General features: G+C 36.6%; 1 protein-coding gene and 1 long non-coding RNA gene across 2 annotated transcripts in view; both read left to right on the top strand.

Moving 5' to 3' along the window:
• Positions 1-4879, top strand: part of LOC117083781 — a 55027-nt gene extending 50148 nt beyond the window's left edge. Inside the window, exons 7-8 of the long non-coding RNA XR_004437211.1 lie at positions 3066-3339; positions 4716-4879. This is a non-coding gene — a long non-coding RNA (uncharacterized LOC117083781). The remainder of the gene's footprint in view (positions 1-3065; positions 3340-4715) is intronic.
• Positions 4880-8571: 3692 nt separating this feature from the next.
• Positions 8572-25449, top strand: part of CCDC39 (coiled-coil domain containing 39) — a 57752-nt gene continuing 40874 nt past the window's right edge. Inside the window, exons 1-7 of the mRNA XM_033211781.1 lie at positions 8572-8648; positions 8910-9001; positions 16466-16585; positions 18464-18610; positions 19740-19898; positions 20694-20786; positions 20883-21011. Coding sequence (XP_033067672.1) covers positions 8612-8648; positions 8910-9001; positions 16466-16585; positions 18464-18610; positions 19740-19898; positions 20694-20786; positions 20883-21011 — 777 coding nt within the window. The 5' untranslated portion in view covers positions 8572-8611. The remainder of the gene's footprint in view (positions 8649-8909; positions 9002-16465; positions 16586-18463; positions 18611-19739; positions 19899-20693; positions 20787-20882; positions 21012-25449) is intronic.

Below are 25449 nucleotides of genomic sequence, written 5' to 3'. Positions count from 1 at the left end.
ATGGGCAGTTTAAATTTATATATAAACTGAAGAATATGGGGCCCTGGTGAATAATAAGGAACTAGCCATTAGGGAAGGAAAATGTTGTGGGAAGAGAGACGAGCATATCTGAAGACACTCCTTTTGTTTGTTTGTTTGTTTGTTTTGAAACAGGGTCTCACTCTGTTGCCCAGGCTGGAGTGTGGTGGCGTGATCTCACTGCAACCTCTGCCTCCCGGGCTCAAGCAATCCTCCCACTTCAACCTCCCAAGTAGCTGGAACTACAGGCATATGCCACCATGCCTGGCTATTTGTTTTATTTTTAGTAGAGACAGAGTTTTGCCATGTTGCCCAGGGTGGTCTTAAACTTCTGGCTTCAAGTGATCTGCCCACCCCAGCCTTCCAAAGTGTTGGGATTACAGGCATGGATCACCATGCCCGGTGAGTGTTTTGAGGCTCTGGAGAAACAATTTTGAAAAGTCGGTGTGGCTGAAATGTAGTTAGTGAAGGAAGAGTTGGCAAGAGATGGGATGAGAAAAATAGGCAGAGGTCAGATCACATAGGACTTTGCAGACCAGTTAAGGAGTTTGGATTTAATTCTAACTAAACTAGGAGTCCATTGAAGAGTTTTAACCTAGGAAAAATTTGATTAACAAAAGATAACTCTTAAAATGGCACAATTACTTTGGAAAAAGGTCTGGTGTGTTTTTATAAAACTAATCATGCATTTATCTTTTTAAGAACAATTTTATTTAAGAAACAGGGTCTTGGTACGTTGCCCAGCTGGTCTCAAACACCTGAGCTGAAGCAATCATCCTGCATCAGCCTCCTGAGTAGCTAGGATTATAGGTGTGTGCCCCATGCTGGCCCAAACACCTATGTTTGATCAGCGATTGCACTTCTTGGAATTTATTCAGGAGAAATAAAAGCATACGTCCATGAAAACACTTGTGCTGGAAGTACAGGTTAATAATTCTGAAACTACTTTAAATGTATACTGGGGCTGAAAAAATAAGTACATGAATAATGGATCATAGGAGCAAGATTTCTCAGGACCACCAGGGAAGTTATAAATAAATAAAAAGGGAAGGCTAGTACAAGCTTTATGGTACTGGGTGAGAGTCAGAGATAGCAATATGTGCTAGTGTTTAGCTTATGCATACAGAGGTAAAAACAATGATAGATATGTGTGAATTCATGGGTTAATAATGTACATATGTGTATTATTTAGCTCTGACTCTGAGAGGACCTGAAAGCAATGACACCACCACAAAAACAAACATACCCAGATTCCAGATATTGGTTTCTACACACCATTCTCCCATAAAAGGAACCAGGGCTCCTTGGAGAAATAGCTGATTCTTGAGCTGGGTTAGGAGAAATACAGGATGAATCTGAAAACTCATGCAGTACCAGAAAGTAAGGAGGTGCTCAAAAACAAACCAAATGAAACAAAAACAAAAGGATGAAGGCGTGTCAAAGACACACAGGGGCCAATGGCCAAGGCTGGAACAAATCGAGCCACAAAACGAATAACATTGTTTGGATTATAACCCCAAATATAAAATATACATTTGTCCATAGTAACATAAAAAGACTGAGCAAATAAATAAAGAAGAAATAGTGTTATTTACAGAAAAATTTTAAATAATATATGTAGATACTGTTCTTTTAGGAGAGAGAGCTTAATCTCCCTCTTTTGAGACCAGGCTGAACTTAGTAAATTGCTTCCAAGGAATTGAGTATGGATGGGAAAAAATAGTAACTTCACAGTGAAGAAACCTGGCAAACATTATCATAACAGAATGACTGAAGGTAAAATCACAAGTGATGTCATGGGGACATCATATACCTGTGTTATCATGTGATGAGGACACTTCACCTCTGTGGTTTTCTTTCCAAAAACCCCTAACTCCAGCCTAACCATGTGACAACCATCAGACAAAATCAAACTGAGGGATATTTTACACAATATTGGATGAGTCAGTGCTTCTGAATACTGTCAAGGTAATGAAAAAGAAAACAATTGAGAACTTATTACAGACACAAGGGAGATTAACGAGATAAAACAATAAAATGCAGTGTGATATGCTGGATTGGATTCTGGAACAGAAAATGAACATTAATGGAAGAACTAGAAAGTCTGGGTTGGGCGCAGTGGCTCACACCTGTAATCCCAGTACTTTGGGACTCTGAGGCGGGCAGATCACGAGGTCAGGAGTTCGAGACGAGCCTCATCTCTACTAAAAATGCAAAAATTAGCCAGGTGTGGTGGCGGGCGCCTGTAATCCCAGGTACTCTGGAAGCTGAGGCAGGAGAATCACTTGAACCTAGGAGGCAGAGGTTGCAGTGAGCCGAGATCATGCCACTTCACTCCAGCCTAGGCGACAGAGTGAGACTCCATCTAAAACAAAACAAAACAAAACAAAAATTCAAGTGTAGCCTATAGTAATGTAGCACAGCTGGCTTCTTCATTTTGACAAATGTACCATGATAATGTGAAATAATAGCATTGGGGAAACTAAAACTTGGTGAGGGGTATCTGGAAACTCTGTTTACTATCTTTGTAAATTTTATGTAAATCCAAAACTATTCTAAAATAAAAAGCGTGTTAAAAAGACTCGTACAAGGATGTTTATAATAGGTTTATTCATAGTTGTCCAAACCTGGAAACAATACAGCAATAAAAAGAAACACAAACTATTTCTATGTACCACAATTATGGATAAATATCAAAAACATTATGCAGAGTGAAAAAAAGTGTGTTATTTCAAAAAGTACAAACTGTCCTTGTATGAGTCTGGGTCCAGTGAGGAGAAAGAAACCACATAGTAACTTAATAGAGAAAGTTTAATATAAAAATAGTTCATTATAACAGAGAATAAGAGTCACAATGGTTGACTATTAAGATGTAAAGAACTCTAAGGAATATAAAAATAGCAGCTATAAGGAGCAGCCAGTATCCCTAAAGCTGAAATACAGTACCTAAGGAAGAGACCTTTCCTCCCCCACTGCAGGGTTCAGAGAATGGCCGAGTTGTTTTGGTGCAGTGGAACTGACTGAAAATCTATTCTTTATGATGCCAGGAGATCTGTTAATTGGAAGCTGTCTCACCAGAGGCACACTGCTAAGGAACTGCCCAAGTGAAGAGTTCAGAGTGGGGTGGGGTGCTAAGGAAAGCTTCTGGATGCTGCTGCCTGCTACACACTGCAGGAGCTGGGAACTGGAGAAGTCACAAGCACTGCAGTAGCCTAATGCTGGAGAAAATGCCTGTGATGCAGGGGCTGGACGCTGGAGAAGCTGTGTGCAACACAGGAGCCAGGAGCTGGAGAAGCTGTGTGTGCTACGGGAGCCTGCCAGGTGAGCTCATGGAAACCAGAAAGAAAAACAAAGCAAAAAAAAAAACAAAAAAAAAAAAACACAAAAAACCACACACACAAAAAACTATTTTCCTTCTGCAAAGTATCTCCTGTACCCTCTGTTGATTTTAAGCCAACAGCCAAAAGAGAACTCTGTAAAGAGCCCATACTGTTTTAACAGAACAGGCAAAATGGGTGAATTTGGAGCTGAAAGGCAAATTATTAACTGGTACAATATGGTACCTTTCTGTTTATTTGGAATTTTAAAAGAAAGAAAACTTACAATAGAAAAATAAAAACTGGAAAAATAGTTGTCTCTGGGGATTTGGGGAGGTGAGAGCAGAGACTGACTAGAAAGAGGCATGAGGGAATGTTTTGTGGTAGTGGTAATATTCTGTATCTTGAGAGTAGTTTAGGTTAACCAAGTCATGCATTTGTCAAAATGCGAGATTTGTGTATTTCTTTGTGTGTAAATTTCACTGTAGAGGAAAAATGTAAACAAAAGTAAACATATGCATGGTAAAGTATTTAAGAAGGAGGTATATTGATTCTTACAATTTATTTTGAAATGCATGAAGAAATAATATGGATTGATGGATGAATAGAGAGATAAATGTATGATAACACAAGAAGAGGCAAATATTAATGGCAGGATCTAGGTACCAACTAGATCTAGAGGTCACTGGTGCTCATGGTAAAATTATTTCAGCCTTTTTTATGTTAAAAACATTTTAGAATTTGATGTCAGAAAGAAAAGATTACCTTAATTGCTGAGGGGAGGATGGATTTTAGGAGAACAAGAGCAGAAGTGGGCAGATTGATGGGGAGACAATTTTGGTAATGTAATGACAGGTGATGAAAGCCAAAATTAGAGTAGTGGCAGTGGAGATGGAGAGCAGTAGGATCAGTACAGCTTCGGGGGCTGAAAGTGAGATGTAATAGTGATGGATTGAAGATGGGAGGTGAGGAAAAGGAAGGAATCAGTAATTACAGTCAGGATTTGATTTTATACAGTTCAGTAGATGGTGGTGTGTTGGCTGTGTAGAGAAGACAGAGAAAGAGGTTTGAAATATGTGCAGTTAAAATCAAGAATTCTTAGACCTGTGAATCGGGTTTAAGATATCTATGAGACATCTTGACGGAATTGTCTAGTAAGCAGCTGGATGTACGTTTGGAGAACAGAAGAGTGATCTGGGCTAGAGAAATGTTAAGAGTAAAATCAAGAAAATATCAGCGATTTTGGACTGAGTTGGGCCCTTCCCCTGCCCAAATCCATATGTTGAAGCCACTCCCAATTTGACTGTATTTGGAAACAGGGCCTTTACCGAGGGAACTAAGGTTTAAAGAGGTCATAACTGCGGAACCCTCATCCAACAGGACTGGTGGTATCCTTATAAGAAGAGAAAGAGACACCAGCAATGCATGTGCACAGAGAAAAGACCATGTGAGGACACGGCCATCTGCAAGCCAAGGAGAGAGGCCTCACCAGAAACCATCCCTTGCCCTTGAATTGTTAGCTCCCAGAACTGTGAGAAAATAAATTTCTGTTAAGTCACCTAGTGTATGATATTTTATTATGGCACTCCTAACAAACTAATACAACTATCATGGCATTTAAAGACATGAAAATGGATATCATCACCTAGGAAGCAAGTGTAAGAAGAGAAGAGTAGAGGGATCAGCTTTGAGTCTTGAGGAATACCAATGTTGAGTGGTCAAATGAGCCAAGATAAAGCAGCAAAGGAGATTAATAAAGTTAATGGGAAACTGACCGGAAAAAAAAGTTATGAAAGCCAAGAGAGGAAAATGTTTTAACAGGGAAGGAACAGCTGAGTTTAATGCTGCTGCTAGATTGGGTAAGTTGATGATGAAAGAGTTCGCTGAATAGGAAGCATGCTGATGGCAACAAGGGTAGTTTCTGAGCCGTGTATGGCAAAATACACTAAAAACAAAGTTAAACAGAAGCCTCCAAAAACAGACTGGGAGAAAAATATTTACACACACACACACACCACACCACACCACACAGAAAGAGAGAGAGAGAGAGAGAGAGAGAGAGAGGAGAGAGAGAGAGAGAGAGAGAGAGAGAATACTCTCCGTAACACAGAAAGCACTGCTATAATTCAATAAGATCACTGACTAGGGAAAAACTGGGCAAAGAATATGATAAAGAAATTCTTAGAAGAAATTTGATGCTCGGTCTCACTTATTAGGGAAATGTCCATTAACTACGAGATACCGTATTTTGTTATTTATATTGTAAAATATTTAATATTTCATAATATCCAGGTATACAAAGATACTCTCATATTTTTGGAGAATATGTAAAGCCTTTTTGAAGAATAATTTAGTGTTACCCATCAAAATAATATTGCTTATATCTGTTTTCCATTAATTTTACTTCTAAGAATTTTTCCTGCAGAGACATTTACATAGGTATGCAAGATTATATCTTATTTCACCAAATCTAACTTCATTGATTAAAAAGATGCATCTCAATTTCAGAGATATTAAAATGTGAAAATAAGTATAACCAGAATTGATGAAATGCAGTATTATCAAGATGTGCATTGCAGCATTGTTTAAAAGTTATAATTGATAATACTGAATTTTAAGTTTCTATAAAAAGACTAAGGTAGATTCAAATGTACTGACATGGAAACATGGCCACTATTGTTAAGTGAAAATAATGGATTTGCAGAAGAATGTTTACTATATGATTATATTTATGTAGGACAAAATTGACATATGTAAATATTTAAAGCTTCATTTAAAAATGCTGGTTAGGTAAACACTAAACAGTGGTACTCTCTTACAAGGAGGATTGCCATGGAGGTGAAATATATCTTTTTCTTTTACTTCATAAATAGAAGTATTTTTTTCTATCTTTTTAAACAAAGATAACATTATTTTGGCAGAACAAATAAACTTTATGTTTTAGTCTTAGCAACTTGATCTGGTAAATTTAAGGGGATAAGATAGTAAAAGGGTAATACCATCTTTAGTATGTTGGAAATACATTGAGCATTTCAGCAACAAAGCTTATAAAACTATGGGTTTTGTTTCCAAAGCTAGATCTGGATGAATACAAATAGAGTTATGGTCTAGAACTTGAAGAATTCTAGTGAGAACTAGGTGATATGAAATGTCGTGATGATGAGGTAGAGAAGCAGGGATACCATTTTAAGGCAGAATTGTAGAATTTGGAGAAAGCATGGGCATTTCATCTAGAAGTAAATATCACATAATTGTTATCCTCAAATTCAGGAAATGGAATCTTTGAGAAATAAGACATGGGACTCTCAGAGCTTCAGTTGCTAGACTTCTTATGCCCATGTGGTGTAAACGCATGGAACTTACCTATGTAACTGTTTCTGCAGGACATATTCCTAGAAGTAAAATTAATGGAAAGATGAAAAAGACTCCACAGTCATGCATTTGGCAGCTACAGCTGACACTGAGAGGGGTGCTTCAACTCATTGGCACAAGTCAAGGCAGTTCAGTATTCATATTAAAAACTGGGATGGTAAACTAGGTAATTTTAAGATACATGGGTGGTAATAATACCAATTATTTTATTTTATTTTTATTTTTTGCTTTATTAAAATGTAATTAAATTGACTGGTTTCCTTAGCTCTTGTGAAGGTATTTTCGTAGGTGCAGAGTTGTTCAAATGATGTTTCTGTGAGGGCTGATTGCTGGAAGTCTTTTGTTCTGCCATTTTCCTCCCCACCTTTGACCCAACACCAATAATTGTAGGAAGCCGCATTGCCACAACAAATCTCAAGTATAAATAACTATGTACCATCTTAACATAAGCTGAATACTAACATTTTCATTAGTTGGAATGACTAAACTATTATAAAATAAGCAATGATCATTTATAAAGGATTAAATATCATTATATCTAAAATTCCACTATTCCATACAGGTCAACATTTCTTCTACAAGTTGAGCCTTTCTCCCCAGCCTTTAATCATTGTAGAAAGGGGAAATAAAATGCGTTGCTAATTCTAGTCTTTACAGGCACAAAGTCCACAAGATTAAGTTTATGGAAAACAATGTAGGCACAAAGAGACAAAGCTCCTACAGGAGGATTTCAGAACTATAGTAACAAATCGACTGTAAAAATACATTTTTAAGACAGTCGAAATATGAATCTGAAATGGTTATTAGATATTGAAGAATCGTTGATTTTTTTTTAGATCTGATAATTATATTATGCTTGTTAGATAACATTAACCACTCTTCTACCAATACATGCTCAAGTATTTAGGGATGTAATGTCATGATGTCTGTGATTATCTTTTACTTGAGCAAAAGATACAGATGATGCTAATATGGCAAAATATGAATGCTAAATCAAGGTGATGCGTATATAGCAGTTATTTATACTCTGCTTTCTATTCCCATATACATGTAAAATATTTATAATAAAAGTTTAATAATGTCTAGGTAAAATAAAATTCGAAAGAGCAAAAAAAGGTTAGGGGTGGCTATTGGATACGTAAAATTAATTCATGCACAACATCCCTTCTTTAATCACTTTGCCTAAAGAAGCCTCAGTTTAACTTACCCAGAAAATAAAGGATTAGATTAGTTGATTGTTTTGTCCTTTCCAGTTCTGAGATACTATACAAGACAGACTATAACTCAAATGCCTACCCGTGCCAAGCAGGTAATTCAAATTAGTGAATTGGTAAAGTGCTTGTCGGTCTAAAGGGGGCGGCTCTCTAGCGGGACATTGCCTTTTGATAATGGGGATTGTGTCACCTACCCTTTTTCTAAGCGGAGGAAATACAGACGTTTATGCGAAATTCCACACTTTAAATGTTAGCAAACGAAAATGCAAGTATGGGAGTGGTGCCGGAGGGGCCACCATACCGCGCTACAAGTGTGCAGCCTCCCAGCGGACCGCGTCTGCGGTCGACCGCGACCGGGTGAGTAAGCGCGGTGAGGAAGGCTGGCCGACTGAAAGAGGCGACGATCAGAACATCCCAGTGATGCCAGAGAAAGAGTTCTGTTTCCAAACACCAGTTCACCCCGGTCTACTTTCACCTACTGTAGTAGCTGAAATCTACACAACACAGCAAACACAACTTGAAATAAAACGTAGTTTATTATCTCTGTTGGCTTCCGTCTTCCCCCAGGCAATCGGAGGATCCTGTGGTTTACTTCCAGTCAGCTGCCCCGTGGTCCTCCAGCCCGCTCCGGGGGCCACAGGTTTCACACGCTCCGGGAGCGATCCGAGAGCCGCCTTTTCGTGGAAAGTTATGCTGCCGCCTGGCAAGCTCGGGAACCTCGGGAGGGGTAAGTTGCTGCTCTTCCCTCAGTGCTCAAGGTGAAAAAAAAAAAAGGTTATTTGGCCTGGAGGCGGGGAGTTCTCAACCGGAAGTTTCGCCTTTGGTCTGGAGCGCTTCCTGTTTGGTAACTAAGGACGCGGAAAGGTTGGTAGGGCTCCCGCGGCAATTACAGCGGCGCTGTGCAGGTGCCTGGGCTTGACGCGGGTGCTGCTCACCCGATGTACAAGAAGGCGGATCTTTGTTCTGTACCTTCTCTATCCGTTTGCAGTCATGAGTAGCGAATTCCTGGCTGAGCTGCACTGGGAGGATGGGTTCGCCATCCCAGTGGCGAACGAGGAGAACAAGCTACTGGAAGATCAGGTGAGATCAATTGAAGAAGGCGGGAGGAAGCAGAGAGGGCCTGCTGGGGGGCGTTTTCTGGTTGGCGGTACTACCCCAGCCCTTTTATTTCTCTCCTTTCCTAATCCTGTGCTTCCTCTAAAACTCCCCCCACCATCGCCCTCGTCCCTTACCCTATTTCAGTAATTGTTAAGCGTTTAAAAATGTTATTAAAACCATAATTGACATTTAGGGTTATAAAGCTCGAATTATTACTCCCTCATGTCCATTCCTCTTATTTCATTCCTCCTGGCGGAAGAGAAAGGCTGGTTCTGACGCCCGCTTTTTGCTTGCTCAAAAATTAAAGAGCTGCTTGGAAAAGAACTTCTGAGGTTTGCATAGCAACGGTTATTTGCACACGTTTATAACATAAACACTAGAAGGTTCATATTTCTTTGTGAGTTTCCGTCTATAATGTTTAAAGCTGAAAGTGACTTGAGATGTTTTCAACAGGAGCAGCCCAGTAAGAATGTGAAATGTGCAGTTTACAATTTTTCAAAGAGAAGATTGAGTTGTCACAGATTGACATAAGAAATTTTACGTTGTAAGGACGAACTTATACTCACTACAATTCATAGCAGTTGTTAAAAAAAAAAAAAAAATTGCAGGCCGGGCGCAGTGGCTCACGCCTATGATCCCAGTACGTTGGGAGGCTGAGGCGGAGGGTGCCTAAAAGCCAGAAGTAAACCAGCTTGAACAACAAAGCGAGACCCCCCCACAAACCCCTCCCACCTCGTCTCTACGAAAAAATAAAAATAAAAAAATAAAAAGTTGCAGTCGGGTCAGCAAATTTTGAAAAACTGTGGTGGTGATTTGTGTAGAAGAAGGTCCAAGAATAACAGATGATGCTTACACAACTTTATAAAATGGAACAGAAAGTTTTCTCAGCTCTAAAAAAGGAAAATGAAAATCCCGTGACTCTACCTTTTGAAAAGAATGGAAATACTTTTTAAAACGTTCTGACCTATTTACTCATGTGTAATTTAGAAGACTGCAATTTTTCCCCAAAGAAGGGCAAATATTAAGAAATAGAAGAAATCTAGCACCGAGTACTGAGGAATTAATACTAAGTATCCAGCCCTGGGTTCAGATCCTACTTACCAACCCTAATCCTGCTTCTTTTTCTGTAAAGTGAAGATGGAGATAAACAAACTAATTACTTCGCGGGCTCTAGGAACATAATATGGGTTAAAGTTCCATCCAAATTTTAGGTTTTAGTGTTATTGCTTATTGTGTCTCACATAATTTTTATGTACATATTACCTATAGTAGCCATTTTTAAAAATTACAGAGCCGTATAAAGAAGAAAAAAGAGGACCATAATTGCATTACATAAATAAACTCTGACATTTAAAAAGCAACTCCTGTAAATTTAAGATATTCAAACAGAATAGAAGGGTATGAGATAAAAACATAAGATATTCCCTCCCCAAAGTGTCCGCTGTACTGTAGAAATGACTATTGTGGCATTAAACACACATTTCAGACATCTTGGTATACAGATATACAGAAAGAAGAGAAAAATGAGGAGTATTATAATGGAATTCTATTATATATATGCTGTTTTTAACACAAAATATTAATTTTAGTATTTGAGAGAAGAAAAAGCAGTTGTTGAATTTCAGGTAAATATTACTTGATCACAAAAGTGCTGATTGCTAAAAAATTCCTCTAAGTTAAGAAAAACTACTTAAAAAATAGTTTTTAAGAACTCTATATTTCAATTATAGATTACTGAATGTCTTTGATTTTAAATAAGTTAGCACTCTTATACATTTTCCCATGTCCTCTTCCCCTATTAAAAATAATGGTTTTATCATTTTTAATATTATCAAGTTTTATTTGCATTTGATTCAATGCCCTTAATTTATTACAAGTGTTTAGTGTTAGTTTTATACTTGATTTGCTTTAATGGTCCTTACTGCAGTCACTTTTATTCAGTTTATCTTTCTTGAACTTTTCTTTTGATTTGTCTTTTGGCTGGCTGGATTTTATCTTCAAATGATTGTTGCAAGAAGGGCTCGTAGTACTGTGATTTTAATTTCTTGCATCCTAGATTGCCAGTCTACTTCCTTGCATTGCCTGCTTTAAGTTTATACATCTTAAATCAAAGTATCAGATCTTCAAGGTACTCTTCTATTCCTTCTGCCCCTTACTTCCCACCCACTTCCTTCTGGAGTACCCTATTTTCCAATATGTACAGATTTCCCCACAGACCTGTTTTACAACTGTTACCTTAGAAATTCTCTTTATTCTTCTGCTGAGTTGAGACTGTATTTCCTAGATCACATACCTCCATTTTTCTTGTATAGGCATACCTTTAAGATACTGTGAGTTCAGTTCTAGACCACTGCAATAAAGTGAACGTTGCAGTAAAGCAAGTCACACAGTGCATGTAAAAGTTATGTTTACTTTTACTTCAGCCTATTAGGTGTTCAATAAAAAACTAAAAATGTGTACATACCTTAATTAAGAATACTTTATTGTTAAAAAATATACTAACAAGTATCTGAGCCTTCAATGAGTTGTAATCATTTTGCTGGTGGAGAGTCTTGCTTTGATGTTGATGTTTGCTGACTGATCAAGGTGGTTGTTGAAGGTTCAAGTGGCTGTGCCAATTTTTTAAAATAAGAGAACAATGAAGTTTGCTGCATCAATGGATTCTTCCTTTCATGAAAGATTTTTCTGTAGCGTGCAATAATATTTGATAACATTGTATGCACAGTAGAACTTTCAAAGGTGGAGTCAATTCTCTCATACCCTGCTGCTGCTTTATCAAATAAGTTTATGTAATATTCTAAATCCCTTGTAATTTCAACGGTGTTCACAGCATCTTCACTAGGAGTAGATTCTATCTCAAGGTTTTCTTTGCTCATCCATAGTTTTCTTTGCTCATCCATAAGAAACAACTCCTCATCTGTTCAAGTTTGTTATTAAGATTGCAGCAATTCAGTCACATCTTCAGGCTCCCCTTTTAATTCTAGTTCTCTAGCTATTTCTACCTTGTCTGCAGTTACTTTCTCCATTGAAGACTTGAACCTCTCAAAGTCATCCATGAGGGCTGAAATATTCTTCTAAACTCCTATTAATACCGATATTTTGGTCTTCTCTCATGAATCATGAATGTTCTTAATGGCACCTAGAATGATAAATCCTTTTCGGAAGGTTTCCAATTTACCTTGCTCAGATCCATCATAGGAATCACTACCTATGGCAGCTATAGCCCAACAAAATGTATTTCTGAAATAAGTCTTGAAAGTCAAAATTTCTTCTTGATCCATGGACTGCAGAATGGATGTTGTGTTAACAGGCATGAAAACATTAATCTCTTTGTACGTCTCCATCATAGCTCTTGGGTGACCAGGTGCATTGTCAATTAGCATTAATTTTTTTGTTTGTTTGTTTGAGAGGGAGCCTTACTCCGTTATCATCCAGGATGAGATACAGTGGTGTGATCTTGGCTCACTGCAACCTCTACCTCCTGGGTTCAAGCGATTCTCCTTCCTCAGCCTTCTGAGTAGCTGGAATTACAGGCATGCGCCACCATGACTGGCTAATTTTTGTATTTTTAGTAGAGATGGAGTTTCACCATGTTGGCCAGGCTGCTCTTGAACTCCTGACCTCAAGTGATCACCTGCTTTGGCCTCCCAAAGTGCTGGGATTACAGGTATGAGCCACCACACTCGACCAATGAGCAGTAATATTTTGAGAGGAATTCCTTTTTTTCTGAGCAGCTGGAATCAAGAGTGGGCTTAAAATGTTCAGTAAACCAAGTTGTAAACAGATGTATCATCCAGGCCTTTTTATTCTATATATAGAGCACGGACAGAGTAGATTTAGCATAATTCTGAAGGGCCCCAGGATTTTCAGAATAGTAAATGAGCATTGGCTTCAACTTAAAGTCACTGGCTGCATTAGCCCCTAATAAAGAGTCAACCTGTCCTTTGAAGCTATGAAGCCAGGCAATGACTTCTCCTACTCAGCTATAAAAGTCATAGATGGCATCTTCTTTTAATATATGGCTGTTTCGTCTATGTTGAAAATCTGTTGTTTGGTGTAGCTACCTTTATCAATGATCTTTGTTAGATCTTCTAGATAACTTACTGCAGCCTCTGCATCAGAACTTGCTATCTCACTTTGTATTTTTGTGTTGCGGAGATGGTTTCTTTCCTTAAACATCATGTACCCAGCTCTGCTAGTTTTAAACTTTTCTTCTGCAGCTTCCTCACCTTTCTCAGCCTTCATAGAATTGAAGAAAGTTAAGGGCCTTGCTCTGGATTAGGCTTTGGCTTACAGGAATGGTGGTGCATGCTTGTAATCCCCGCTACTCAGGAGGCTGAGGAAGGACAATTGCTTGAACCCAGGAGGTGGAGGTTGCAGTGAACTGAGATCACACCACTGCATCTGTAAGCTGATTGTGGCTGATTTGATATTCTATCTGGACCACTAAATCTTTTGATGCAGGGAAGGTGAGCTCCAAAATTGAGGCTTAGCCCTGGAGGGTTCTTGGCTCCATTCAGGAAAGATTTCAAGGGTGAGTCAGTGGTGTTAGACAGCAACTTTTCTTGAAGTGGCAGGATGCAGCAGCAGAGGTACTTTTCCTTGTGGAGCAGGGATACTTGAAAACAGGTGCCCAGAGTAGCAGCTCAGAGGCAGTTCTGCAGTCATATTTATACCCACTTTTAATTACACATATACTTAGGGTCAGATTATGCAGCAATTTCTAAAACAAGCGTGGTAATTTCCGAGTCATTGGGTTGTTGCCATGGAAACAATTTTTTTTTTTTGAGACAGTCTTGCTCGGGGGACATTATGCAATTATAAATGGCATAACTGATGAAGCAAATAAAAGTCATAAAGCTCTATGCACTAAACACAGCAGCTAATTACATAAAAGCAAGGCCTATTATAAATGCAAGTAGAATTTGACAAAAGTGCAGTTACAGTGAAGCTATTTCATTGAGCACCTCAGAATTAGACAACTCTACTAGACAAAAATAAGGATATAAGGGATATAATACAATAAAAATAAAAACATAGAGACATCTATCTCTTGAATAGAGAATATACACTTTAAAACATACCCATAAAACATTTACAAGAGTGGATCATATACTATACCAAAACAAAAATCTTAATGCGTTAAGTCAATGATGAAACTTGAAAGCATTATGCTAAGTGAATAAGCCAGAAACAAAAGGCCAAATATTGCATGATTGCACTTATATAAGGTACCTAGAGTAGTCAAATTCATAGAGATGGAAAGTGGAATGGTGATTGTCAGGGGCTGAGAGGAGTAGGGAATGGGGAGTTAGTGTTTATAGAGGTTCAGGGAGGATGAAAAAGTTCTGTAGATGGATTGGTGGTGATGGTTGTATAACAGTGTGAATGAACTTAATGCCACTGAACTGTACCCAGAGCAGTGGTTAAAATGGAAAATTTTATGTTGTTGTATATTTTACCAAAATTAAAAAATTATAATCCCTAAAATGCTATACAAACAAACATTTTGTAGGTCACATTATTTGATAATAAGCCAATATAATTTATAATTTTAAACTTATTTTAAAAAATTATGTATTAAATAATTAAAAATGATCCTCCATATTAAATACTTAGGCATGTTTCTGAGAAATATTCTTTGGTGGCCCTTATATGAAAAAGAAATTGAAACGGAAAAATCACCTTTTAGAAAACAATAAAAGGAGACTGCTTCATGCCCAGATCCATGGGAAACAGCAAAAATTTTATTTAAAGAAAACATGTAGCCTTAAATGCCTTTTTAATTCAATCATTAAGACAAAAAGTAAAGAAACTAAGAACTCAGTTTAATAATTTTTTTAAAAAAGAACAAGAAATGAGAGGGAATTAAAAGTAAAAGTTTGATGACACAAGCAAAAAAATATGTATGTAATATTAGTATAGGACATACAAATGAGTAAATTAGTATTTTTTTCTTAAATAGAAATTCTAATATTTCCTTTCACACTGCAGTGGATTGTGTTGTGTACCCTCAGGAGATATCTCTGACTGTGGGGACTGTAGCTCCAGACCTTAAGAAAACATATTTTTATTTTGTTGAGCTTATATTCTGCTTTGAGGGATAGTATATTCTAATAATCCTGAGAATCTGTCTTACAATTTCCCAAGGATTTATTTTGTTTGTTTAACATTTACACAGTTTTTTTTCTAGTCAGAGTTATAATTCAAAGGTAAACAAAATAAGAAACAGTTTCTAGGTACATGAGAGTCAATTGTTCTGTTGTCTTAAGCTTAGCCCAGTTCAATGGGGTTTGAAAAGGAGTTCTTGGAGAAGAAATCATGCTTGGTGCCTAGCAACTATTCAAATTTATGGTTCCTGCTCTGTGTTTTTGTTACATCTTGTTAGTATGCTCTTGTTTACTTAAGATACCTTGTGGTTTAGGCCGGGCATGGTGGCTCATGCCTGTAATCCCAGCACATTGGGAGGCTGAGGCAGTCAGATCATCTGAGGTCAGGAGTTCAAGACCAGCCTGGCCAACATGGTGAAACCCCTTCTCTACTAAAAATACAAAAAAAAAAAAAAAATTAGCCAGGTGTAGTGGTGGGCGCCTGTAATCCCAGCTACTCAGGAGGCCAAGACAGGAGAATCTCTCTTGAACCCGGGAGGCAGAGGTTGCAGTGAGCTGAGATAGCGCCACTGCACTTCAGCCTGGGTGACAAGAGCAAGACTCCATCTCAAAAAAAAAAAAAAAAAAGATACCTTGTGGTTTAATAATGGAATAGAATCTCATTTTTGCCCCATAAAAATATAGTATTGCTGTATGAAAAATGCGTTTTTGAGTAGATCTACTACTGCTGCAAATCTGAGAGATTTCTATTCCGTATAATATGGTGCTAATTTTCCCACAGTAATCTCCAAATCACAACACTATTTTATAATATTTAAAGAATTAGTAGATTTTAGAAGTTCATGTGGACACTTAAAGAAACAAAATGCTATGTTTTTAATGTTTGTGTCCTCCCAGAATTCATATGGTGGTCTCAGTCCTCAATGTGATGGTATTTGGAGGTGAAGCCTTTGAGAAGTAAATAGGTCATAGAGGTAGCGCCCTCATGAATGGTGCTGGTGCCCTTTTAAGAAAAGACAAGAGGGAGATGATCTCTTTCTCTGCCATGTGAAGATACAGCAAGAAGGCATCTGTCTGCAAATCAGAAAGAAGGCCCTTACCAGGAACCAAATTAGTTGGCACCTTGATCTTGGACTGCCTAGTCTTCAGAACTGTGAGGGATTTCTCATGAATCAAATTAAATTTTGTTTAAGCTACCTAGTCTATGATATTTTTGTTATAGCAGTCCAAATTGACTGAGACAAGTAAATGAAAATTTAATTTTCTTCGATTTTAGGTCCTTCATATGGTAAAACTTAATAGAACTTTGGTTAATCATAGTATTTATTATTTACAGTTGTCAAAGCTGAAGGAAGAAAGAGCAAGCTTGCAAGATGAGTTACGTGAGTATGAAGAGCGTATTAATTCTATGACTTCTCACTTCAAAAATGTTAAGCAAGAGCTCTCAATTACACAGGTACAGTAACTGAAATTTATGTTGATTATATCATGTGTAGTCATGGAATATCTCATAGTGCATTTACATCTGTGATTTTTACAGCTCTAATAGGAAGGCTTAGCATAATTAAACTACTGTGAACATAACCTTGAACATGAAAGTAGATAGAAAAAGGCTTAGAGGAACTAACTACTGGTCCATTTTTTTTTTTTTTTTTTTTGAGACAGAGTCTTGCTCTGTTGTCCAGGCTGGAACACAGTGGCATGATCTCAGCTCACTGCAACCTCTGCCTCCCGAGTTCAAGTGATTCTCATGCCTCAGCATCTGGAGTAGCTGGGATTACAGGCACCTGCCACCACACCCAGCTAATTTTTGTATTTTTAGTAGAGACGGGGTTTCACCATGTTGGCCAGGCTGGTCTCGAACTCCTGACCTCAGGTGATCTGCCTGCCTCAGCCTCCCAAAGTGCTGCTACCTCTCCAATTTTAAACAAAAAATTAATCCATATGAAAGGAGAAATCATTATTCAAACAGTCTGTATTAGACAGCAGGTTATTTGAGAAACGTATAATGATGGTGGTGAGAAATGATGACTATAAGCAGAAACAGAGCTAATATAACACGTAATAAAATTTCTGTCTCCTTTTTAATTTATCAGCACAACTCACTGGGGCCATTTGGAGTGGAGGCCAGTAGTCTACACATATGGCATTTTAGCATTGTTCAGGAATTGAAACTCATAGTAATAATCCTGAGATTAAAAAGTTAAATTATACTCAAGAGACTTTATTTAAGATAACTAGAGAAGACATTAGGCATCTTAGAAATGTTAACATAAATATAATAAAAATTAAAACTTGCGGTGATTAAGTAAGCTTGTTTTGTAAATAATCTGTTCAAGTATAGAAACTCACTCCCTAATGATGCCCAGCAAACCAGGCAGCTCAGCAAACAGCATTGGAAAGTTTTCTAACTTCTATCTCAAACTAGTTTTTTTTTAAAGTGCATCTACTGTCTGAGAAATAGTATGCAGTTTCAAAAAATGAACAGTGCCATATTTTAAAAAGCAATTTATAATCAATATAGATAAGTAAGTATTGCATGGCTTACAAGTCTTATTAGAAAGTTACAAATTTAATAAACTCAAAAACTCAGAATTCTTGAATCTCAATGTGGTTGAGTAATTGATTAACTATTTGGAACAACACTTTTCCTTAAGTTATTGAACTACTGAGCTGGGGATTTGAGAGGCAGAGACTCTGTAGTTGTATCTTACTATCATCAAACTTCAAATAAATAGAGTAATAGAGACAAAAGAATAATAAGCCTCCAACAATGGTAGCTTTAGTACTGTAAAATTAATACTAAATTATAACTTTGAAGCACTGTAAAATTAGTTAACACATACTCTTTTATTACATACAACTGAACACAAAGGTGTGATTATATGCTAATATATTCTAGGGAATATTTACAACCATTGGTGTTTAAATAATTATTTAAAAATAATGTCAATTAGAATATTTCATCAATTCATATAAAACATCTCATTTCTCAATTGTTTTTTAATGGATATTTCTTATTTGTAGATAATAAGTTTTAAGTCTAACCAAACCTTTGGTTTTCTTTAGTTTTCCTAGATCAAAGTAGATGTGAAAACTATTGACAGTATTTTCTCCTAGCACAGTTCATTGACTTTCTTACAACTAGTGAGCAACACCAACTATATTGTAATCACAGTCTAATGTAATGTAGGTTTTAGACTAGTGGAATTAATAGTACTTAATGTAAGCAATTTATGGGAACTTTGTTTTAATCTAATGGATTATTATAAATATTTTTATTCAAAATTTCTAAAATTTTAAAAGCCTTTTCATCTTGTGTGTCATTCTGTAGTCTCTTTGCAAAGCAAGGGAGCGTGAGACTGAAAGTGAAGAACATTTTAAGGCCATTGCTCAAAGAGAATTGGAACGAGTGAAAGATGAAATTCAACGACTGGAAAATGAGATGGCTTCAATACTGGAAAAGAAAAGTGATAAAGAAGTATATGTTGAAATATTACTTAAAATTCTGTGCTACTGCTCATTCTTCCATCACCAAATGAGCACTGACTTTTTTTTTTTCCCTGTATGGAAAAGGCATACATTAGTTTCCTAGTGTTTCCTTACATATTTTTTGGACAATGAAAGACACATAGAGCTGTGGTTTGAATGAAACAATAATGGAATATTACATTTTTCCCATTATTCATTCACCAGCTACTTATTGAGACTTACTATAAGTACCATGCTTGCTGCCTGTTATAAAATACCAGGCATGGTTTATATGTAAGTGTAATATTTTTAATAGCCACATTTTAAAAAATCACTTTTAGTTTTGAATTTCATTTAAAATGCTGACCTTTCATATTGATTTATCAGTTTTGTGACTCTTAACATTAAACTACTTTAACCTATTTCTGTCTTTTCTTTTGTTTATAGTTACTTGATTTGGGAGCTCTTTCCAAATTCTGATTCTTCTCTTTACATGTGCATATACATATGGAAAGACATGTACATATTTTATAATGTAATCTTTGTATATAATTACATACTTATTAATTTGTATTTGTTTATATAGTCTTCTCCGTTTTTTTATGAGTCGAGATTTGTTAAGTGACTAAATTTAGTACATAAATGTTTTTATCTCTTTTACTATATTTACTTCAATTGGAAGTGTTTCCAACATTTCTCTATAAGAGACTTCGTAGGGGCAAACACTATGATTGGAAATGGGGCTGAAGGATACTTGTCTTGGATTTGAGTTAGCATACCAAACATATTATTTTAACTATGATTGCATATATATTTGGGGTGGCTTTGGTGGAATGATTAATGCAGTTGCTGTGAGGGAGCTACCTTAAAGCCTAAAGCCTTTTAAAGCAACCTTTGGCTCAACTACTGTTCTTGACTTTGTATAGTCATTTCTCCTCTATTTTACAATCAAAGAATTAAGATACAAGTGTAATAGTTATATAATTAAAATATGGCATATTATAAACATCTGGAAGGCAGGGACAGGATTTCTTCTTTTTAAATTTTGCTTCATAGTATATAAAGGTATGTTTTATTTTAGTCTGTATAATAAATAATGTTTTGTAATGTCCCCTTTTCTCTCTCTCTTTGGAAATTAGAATGGCATATTTAAAGCCACTCAAAAATTGGATGGTTTGAAATGTCAAATGAACTGGGACCAGCAAGCATTGGAGGCCTGGTTAGAAGAATCAGCTCATAAAGATAGTGATGCTCTCACTCTTCAGAAGTATGCACAACAAGATGATAATAAAATCAGGGTGAGAAATTACAAATTGTAACTGTTAAGTTTTCTCTAAATCTATAGTATGTCAACCTATTTACCTAAAGTTATACTTACGATTTTTAAGGGAGCAATTCTGAAACTTCTGAGTCAGAGGCTTCTTGGAGAAGCTAATAAAGCCAAATGTCTTCTCTGTAGAAAAAAATGACTATATTCAAATACCCATAAAAAATTGCTGACTGTTTTATAGATTCTCTGATTCCCTTTGATTATTTGAGGATCCACGAACTGCAGGTTAAGAATATCCTGATTTATAAGGATGCTCAAAAGCATTTCAGAAGAGAAAGTTTTCTACTAGAAGTATTTTAATGTATTTTAGCTATTTTGCCTAAAATGTAGTTTGAATATTACATGTTGTTTTTGCTGATTTGAGACTGTAGTGCTATTGATTATGTTATAAAAATCACTTAAAATCTACTTATATCTGGTGATACTAATAAAGCTAGTATTATAAAACATGCTATTTTCTAGTAGATTTAAAATGCATTATTTTAAAACTTTCAAATAGCAAGTTATAGCAAGTTTTTTCTAATTTACTTTAAAAATATTAAAAGTCATTTTAGAAACAGTTGAGTTTTTATGCAGCTATGTGCAAACACATTACACTAGCTTTTTGGGATTAAAAGATAAGAAAGATATTATTTCACAGTTGTTTTAGATATCAAATAAATGTATATGTATAGTGTAATACTATTTAATGTTAGATACACTAATAACATTTAAATTAGTAGAATGAGAATTTTAAGTATCTTTGTATATAATTATATTATAGGCACTGACTCTGCAATTAGAAAGACTAACTTTGGAATGTAATAAAAAAAGAAAGATACTTGACAACGAACTTACGGAGACTATAAGTGCACAGGTTAGTTTAAGGAAGATTTTTATTTCTTAATTTTCAAGGTGATGTTTGCAAAACCACTTAAATTTACAGAAATGTTGTTTGCTCTCTATTTGACAGTTAGAATTGGATAAAGCGGCACAAGATTTTCGTAAGATTCATAATGAAAGACAAGAACTCATTAAACAGTGGGAGAACACAATAGAACAGATGCAGAAGAGGGATGGAGACATAGATAACTGTGCTTTGGTAAAGTAGTTGTTTGGTCCTTATAATGTTCAGCTGTATTTGTCTCTTTTGTATTTAACTCATTATTCCAAATGTAAATCATATTGTTGTTTGAAAGTCAATTTTGTAGCAATATTGAGTAGTTTTGGTAAATATTTTTGAAAGCTGACTCTATATGCATTTGGAAATGTGATGAAGATTATTTGCATGTAGTATTATAACTCCAAACACTGGATCCTGTCGTCTTAGAATTGTGGAACAAGAGAAAGTCAGTAGATACTGTTGTTGCAATAAAACCAACGCCCTGATTTACACATGGCTGTCCAAGGTCCCTTGGATTTAATGTATATGCTATTTGGCAGTAAGTTACAATAGGGAAATGAACCTCCATGAATAGCCAAGGGACAAGGAGAGAGAGTCAGAAAAGAAACCTAGACTACAATTTGAAGCTGAGACACTAATAAAGACATAGAGGCTTGGAAGCGGGGAATAGTGCACTGATAACACAGACCAAGTGTTACCTCCTGTTATTTTCAGAGGTAATTTAGGAGAATGTTTTTGGAAAATCATCAAGGAGTGAAATAATGGGGAGTAAAAGTAGGAAGATTTGAGAACGAGAAGGAATTCGGAGTCAGATGAGAAGATGGGTTAAATTCCATCTACTCCATGGAAAGGCATTTGGCAAGCAGCTCAGGCTACTGGGAGTTTAAATTTTGGTATCTGGGTGTGGTTTACTTTCGGTTGTTATATTTTCAATTTCTGTAAGTAACCAACATTTTATCAACAAAATGGGTTATACCTCCGTAGGACGGACAAGGGGCAGCCAATCTTAACTATGAGGTTCTCTTAATTCTTTTTTTTTTTTTTTTTTTTTTTGAGACGGAGTCTTGCTCTGTCGCCCAGGCTGGAGTGCAGAGGCGCGACCTCTGCTCATTGCAAGCTCCGCCTCCCGGGTTTACGCCATTCTCCTGCCTCAGCCTCCCGAGTAGCTGGGACTACAGGCGCCTGCCACCACGCCTGGCTAATTTTTTTGTATTTTTAGTAGAGACGGGGTTTCACTGTGTTAGCCAAGATGATATTGGTCTCCTGACCTCGTGATCTGCCTGCCTTGGCCTCCCAAAGTGCTGGGATTACAGACGTGAGCCACCGCACCCGGCCCAGGTTCTCTTAATTCTTAATGCTGATACTACTTTTTTTTTTTTCTGAGACGGAGTTTCACTCTTGTGGCCCAGGCTGGAGTGCAATGCTGTGATCTCAGCTCACTGCAATCTCTGCCTCCCGGATTCAAGCAATTCTCCTGCCTCATCCTCCCAAGTAGCTGGGATTACAGGCTCCCACCACCACGCCCAGCTAATTTTTTTTCTTTTTTTCTTTTTCAGTAGAGACAGGGTTTCATCATGTGGGCAGACTGGTCCTGAACTCCTGACCTCAGGCCATCCGCTCGCCTACCAAAGTGCTGGGATTTCAGGCGTGAGCCACCACACCTGGTCTGCTATTAATATTTCTTAACTTCTCATTGCTTTCAAACATTAAGCTGTCAACTTACAAGGAAGAAGCTGAAGCAAAATTAATGGAAGCAGAGTTTCTTTGGGCCAAGCTTGAGGATTGCAGCCTGGAAGTATAGATTCAAGTTGCCCTGATATACACTCCAATTAGCAGTAGTTACAAGTAGATTTTTAAAGGGGGAAAAAGAGGAAGTTCCTGATTTGTTTATCAAGAATTTACATTGAAATAACATCAGCTATTGATTGGCTATACATTGTTAAGCTGTGCGGTGTGGGTTATAGCATCTGCTGAGGCATTATTAGGTTAATTTATAGCTACTTGTGGCAATCGCAAGCTGTATCAAGAGATGAATACACAGCTCATAAAAGGGGTTGAGTGGGATGTTATTTCTGTCTAATTTTAACGCCTTTCTGGGCTTGATAATGTAAAATTCTCAGATAAAAATTCTTTTCTCAAGTCATGACTGCTTCCTCTCTGTAAGTCATGTGCCAATTATGGATCCACAGTCAGTTTTCTCACACAACCCCATGGCTAAAGTAACTCAGTCAGCTGATTTGGCAGAATACACAACTAATAGCTCCCTAGTTACATTCACAGAGGTTCCTTTCTTACATGTTGACGTCTCCTCACTGTGCTGTCAGAGACTAAGGAGGGTGCTAAGAGGTGGTTCCATTGGCAGCGGGATGCTTCTAAGTGTTTGACAACTGCTCTCTGAGAATAAAACAAAACAGAACACATTTTAAAAAAATCCCTGATACATAGGATTTCTGATTTCTATGGTTTTATTATTTTCATACTGTTACCAGAAAGGGGTCCTGATCCAGACCCTGAAAGAGTGTTCTTGGATCTCATGCAAGAAAAAATTTGAGGCAAATCCACAGAGTAAAAGTGAAAGCAGGTTTACTAAGAAAGCAAAGGAATAAAGGAATGACTGTTCCATAGGCAAAGCAGCCCTGATGACTGGTGGTTGCCCATTTTTATGGTTATTTCTTGATTATATGCTAAATAAGGGGTAGATTATTCATGCCTCCCCCTTTTAGACCAGGGTAACTCCCTGACTTGCTAGGGCATTTGAAAACTGCCATGGTGCTGGTGGGAGTTTCTTTTAGTAGGCTAATGCATCATAATTAGCATATAATAAGCAGTGAAGGTGACCAGAGGTCACGCCGTTTGCCATCTTGGTCGGGGGGGCGGGGTTTAGCTGGTTTCTTTACTGCAACCTTTTTTTATCCGCAAGTTCCTTATGACCTGCATCTTGAGCCAACCTCCTGTCTCATCCTGTGACTTAGATTGCCTGTCTGGGTGTCTGGGAATGCAGCCCCGTAGGTCACAGCCTTATTTTACGCTATTCCTCTTCAAGGAAGATGGAGTTGCTCTGGTTCAAATGCCTCTGACAGTTGCATATTTGAGGGTGGCATATTTTATCTCCTAACTGAACTCTTTTGTTCCTCTTCCTGCAAACCAATTCATTCCTGCCTTCTCAGCATTTTCTTGTCAGGGGTCTGGTCATAAAATCCTGAAATTGTATTCTTAAAAGAAACCATGTGGAGAAGTAGAAAAATATTTTTCTACTATGCTTATATTACAGTGTAGAAGTTTTAAAATATTACTTAGTATTACCTATATGAAAAATTTATGATGAATAACACTATTAAGTATGATATTGAAGTAGAATTAAAGCATCTGATTAAGTGGTAGAAAAAACCATAAGGCAAGAAACTCTGGATTCATATTTTGAAATATTTAAACTTAGGAAGTTTTGACATGTCTTTTGAGTGAATGACAGTAAATATTTAGAATGCTACTATTATGGAATGCTAATTCTATAATCAAACAACTTAAAAATTGGATTAAACAACTTGAAAATTAAACAACTTTAAATTTTCCTTTTTAAAATATGTTATATCTCAGATGTGTAGCCATTTAATATGCTAATATGTATACATGCAGCATTTCTAAAATCTACTGATTTCAGAACACATACCTCCTCCCCCAATCTCCTGTGATTAGTTGTTTGGAAGGACCTCATTTTGGAATACATTCAAGTAATACATATTAGGGTAATTTTTTTCTAATTCATCCAACTTATTGCCATCAGCATCACTTGTAAAAACAACATCTAATCTTTTTATTTCCCAGCTTTGAAATCTTTTTGTTTTACATTGCTTAAAAGGTAATCTTTAACATGATATTTGAATTTTTTCACAGTTTGGCCCTAAACCCTACTTTTCTAGCTTTATGCCTTTCATCTGGACCCCAACCCTTCTTAACATATTCCCTTTGCACCCCTGCCTTCCCACCCTACACTTTAACTACATTAGAGTATTCATGCAACCCCATTCATGTTTGTAAGCCTGACTCAAATGATGCCTCTTGGGCACGTCTTTTTTCTTCTTTTACTTTTTCTTTTTCTTTTCTTCCCTATCCTGGAAAGCCAGGAAAGTGTAATGTCATCTAATGACTCCTCTTGGAAATAATTCATCATCTCTTTGTTTCCATGGTACTTTGTCCACATTTCAGTTACAGTGCTTTGTGTATTCTATTTATTATTGTCTCCATGACCAGTGAAAGGCCTGAATGAAGACATTCCTATTGAAACCAGTAACTAAAATGCTATATTCAAAACATGAAAAAAAAAAAAATCTGTAAAATATTTGGGAAACTTCACTGAAACCCCACTTTCCAGTTGAAAAATATTCAACACTGTTACATTTGTAGGTTTTACCTTTCATATATAATTGTTTTCTCATCTCTTTAGCAAAATACCAGATATATGAAAGAAACAGAGACATTTAACAATATGAATTCATAGACATTAACATGTAGCATACTAATATTTTGTTTTTATTAATATAAAAGTATTTAAAATGTTTTCTAAGAAGTTTTGGTAAAATAAGTACTAAATGTAATAATAGAAAAATAGAAACTAAATTCCTTTTAGTTTTGTCAGTTT

The sequence above is a fragment of the Trachypithecus francoisi genome, unplaced genomic scaffold, assembly GCF_009764315.1.
Source record: "Trachypithecus francoisi isolate TF-2019V2 unplaced genomic scaffold, Tfra_2.0 Lachesis_group0, whole genome shotgun sequence".
Taxonomy (NCBI): domain Eukaryota; kingdom Metazoa; phylum Chordata; class Mammalia; order Primates; family Cercopithecidae; genus Trachypithecus; species Trachypithecus francoisi.
Note: the sequence above shows the minus strand (reverse complement) of the source record. Positions and strands in the feature narration are given on the sequence as shown.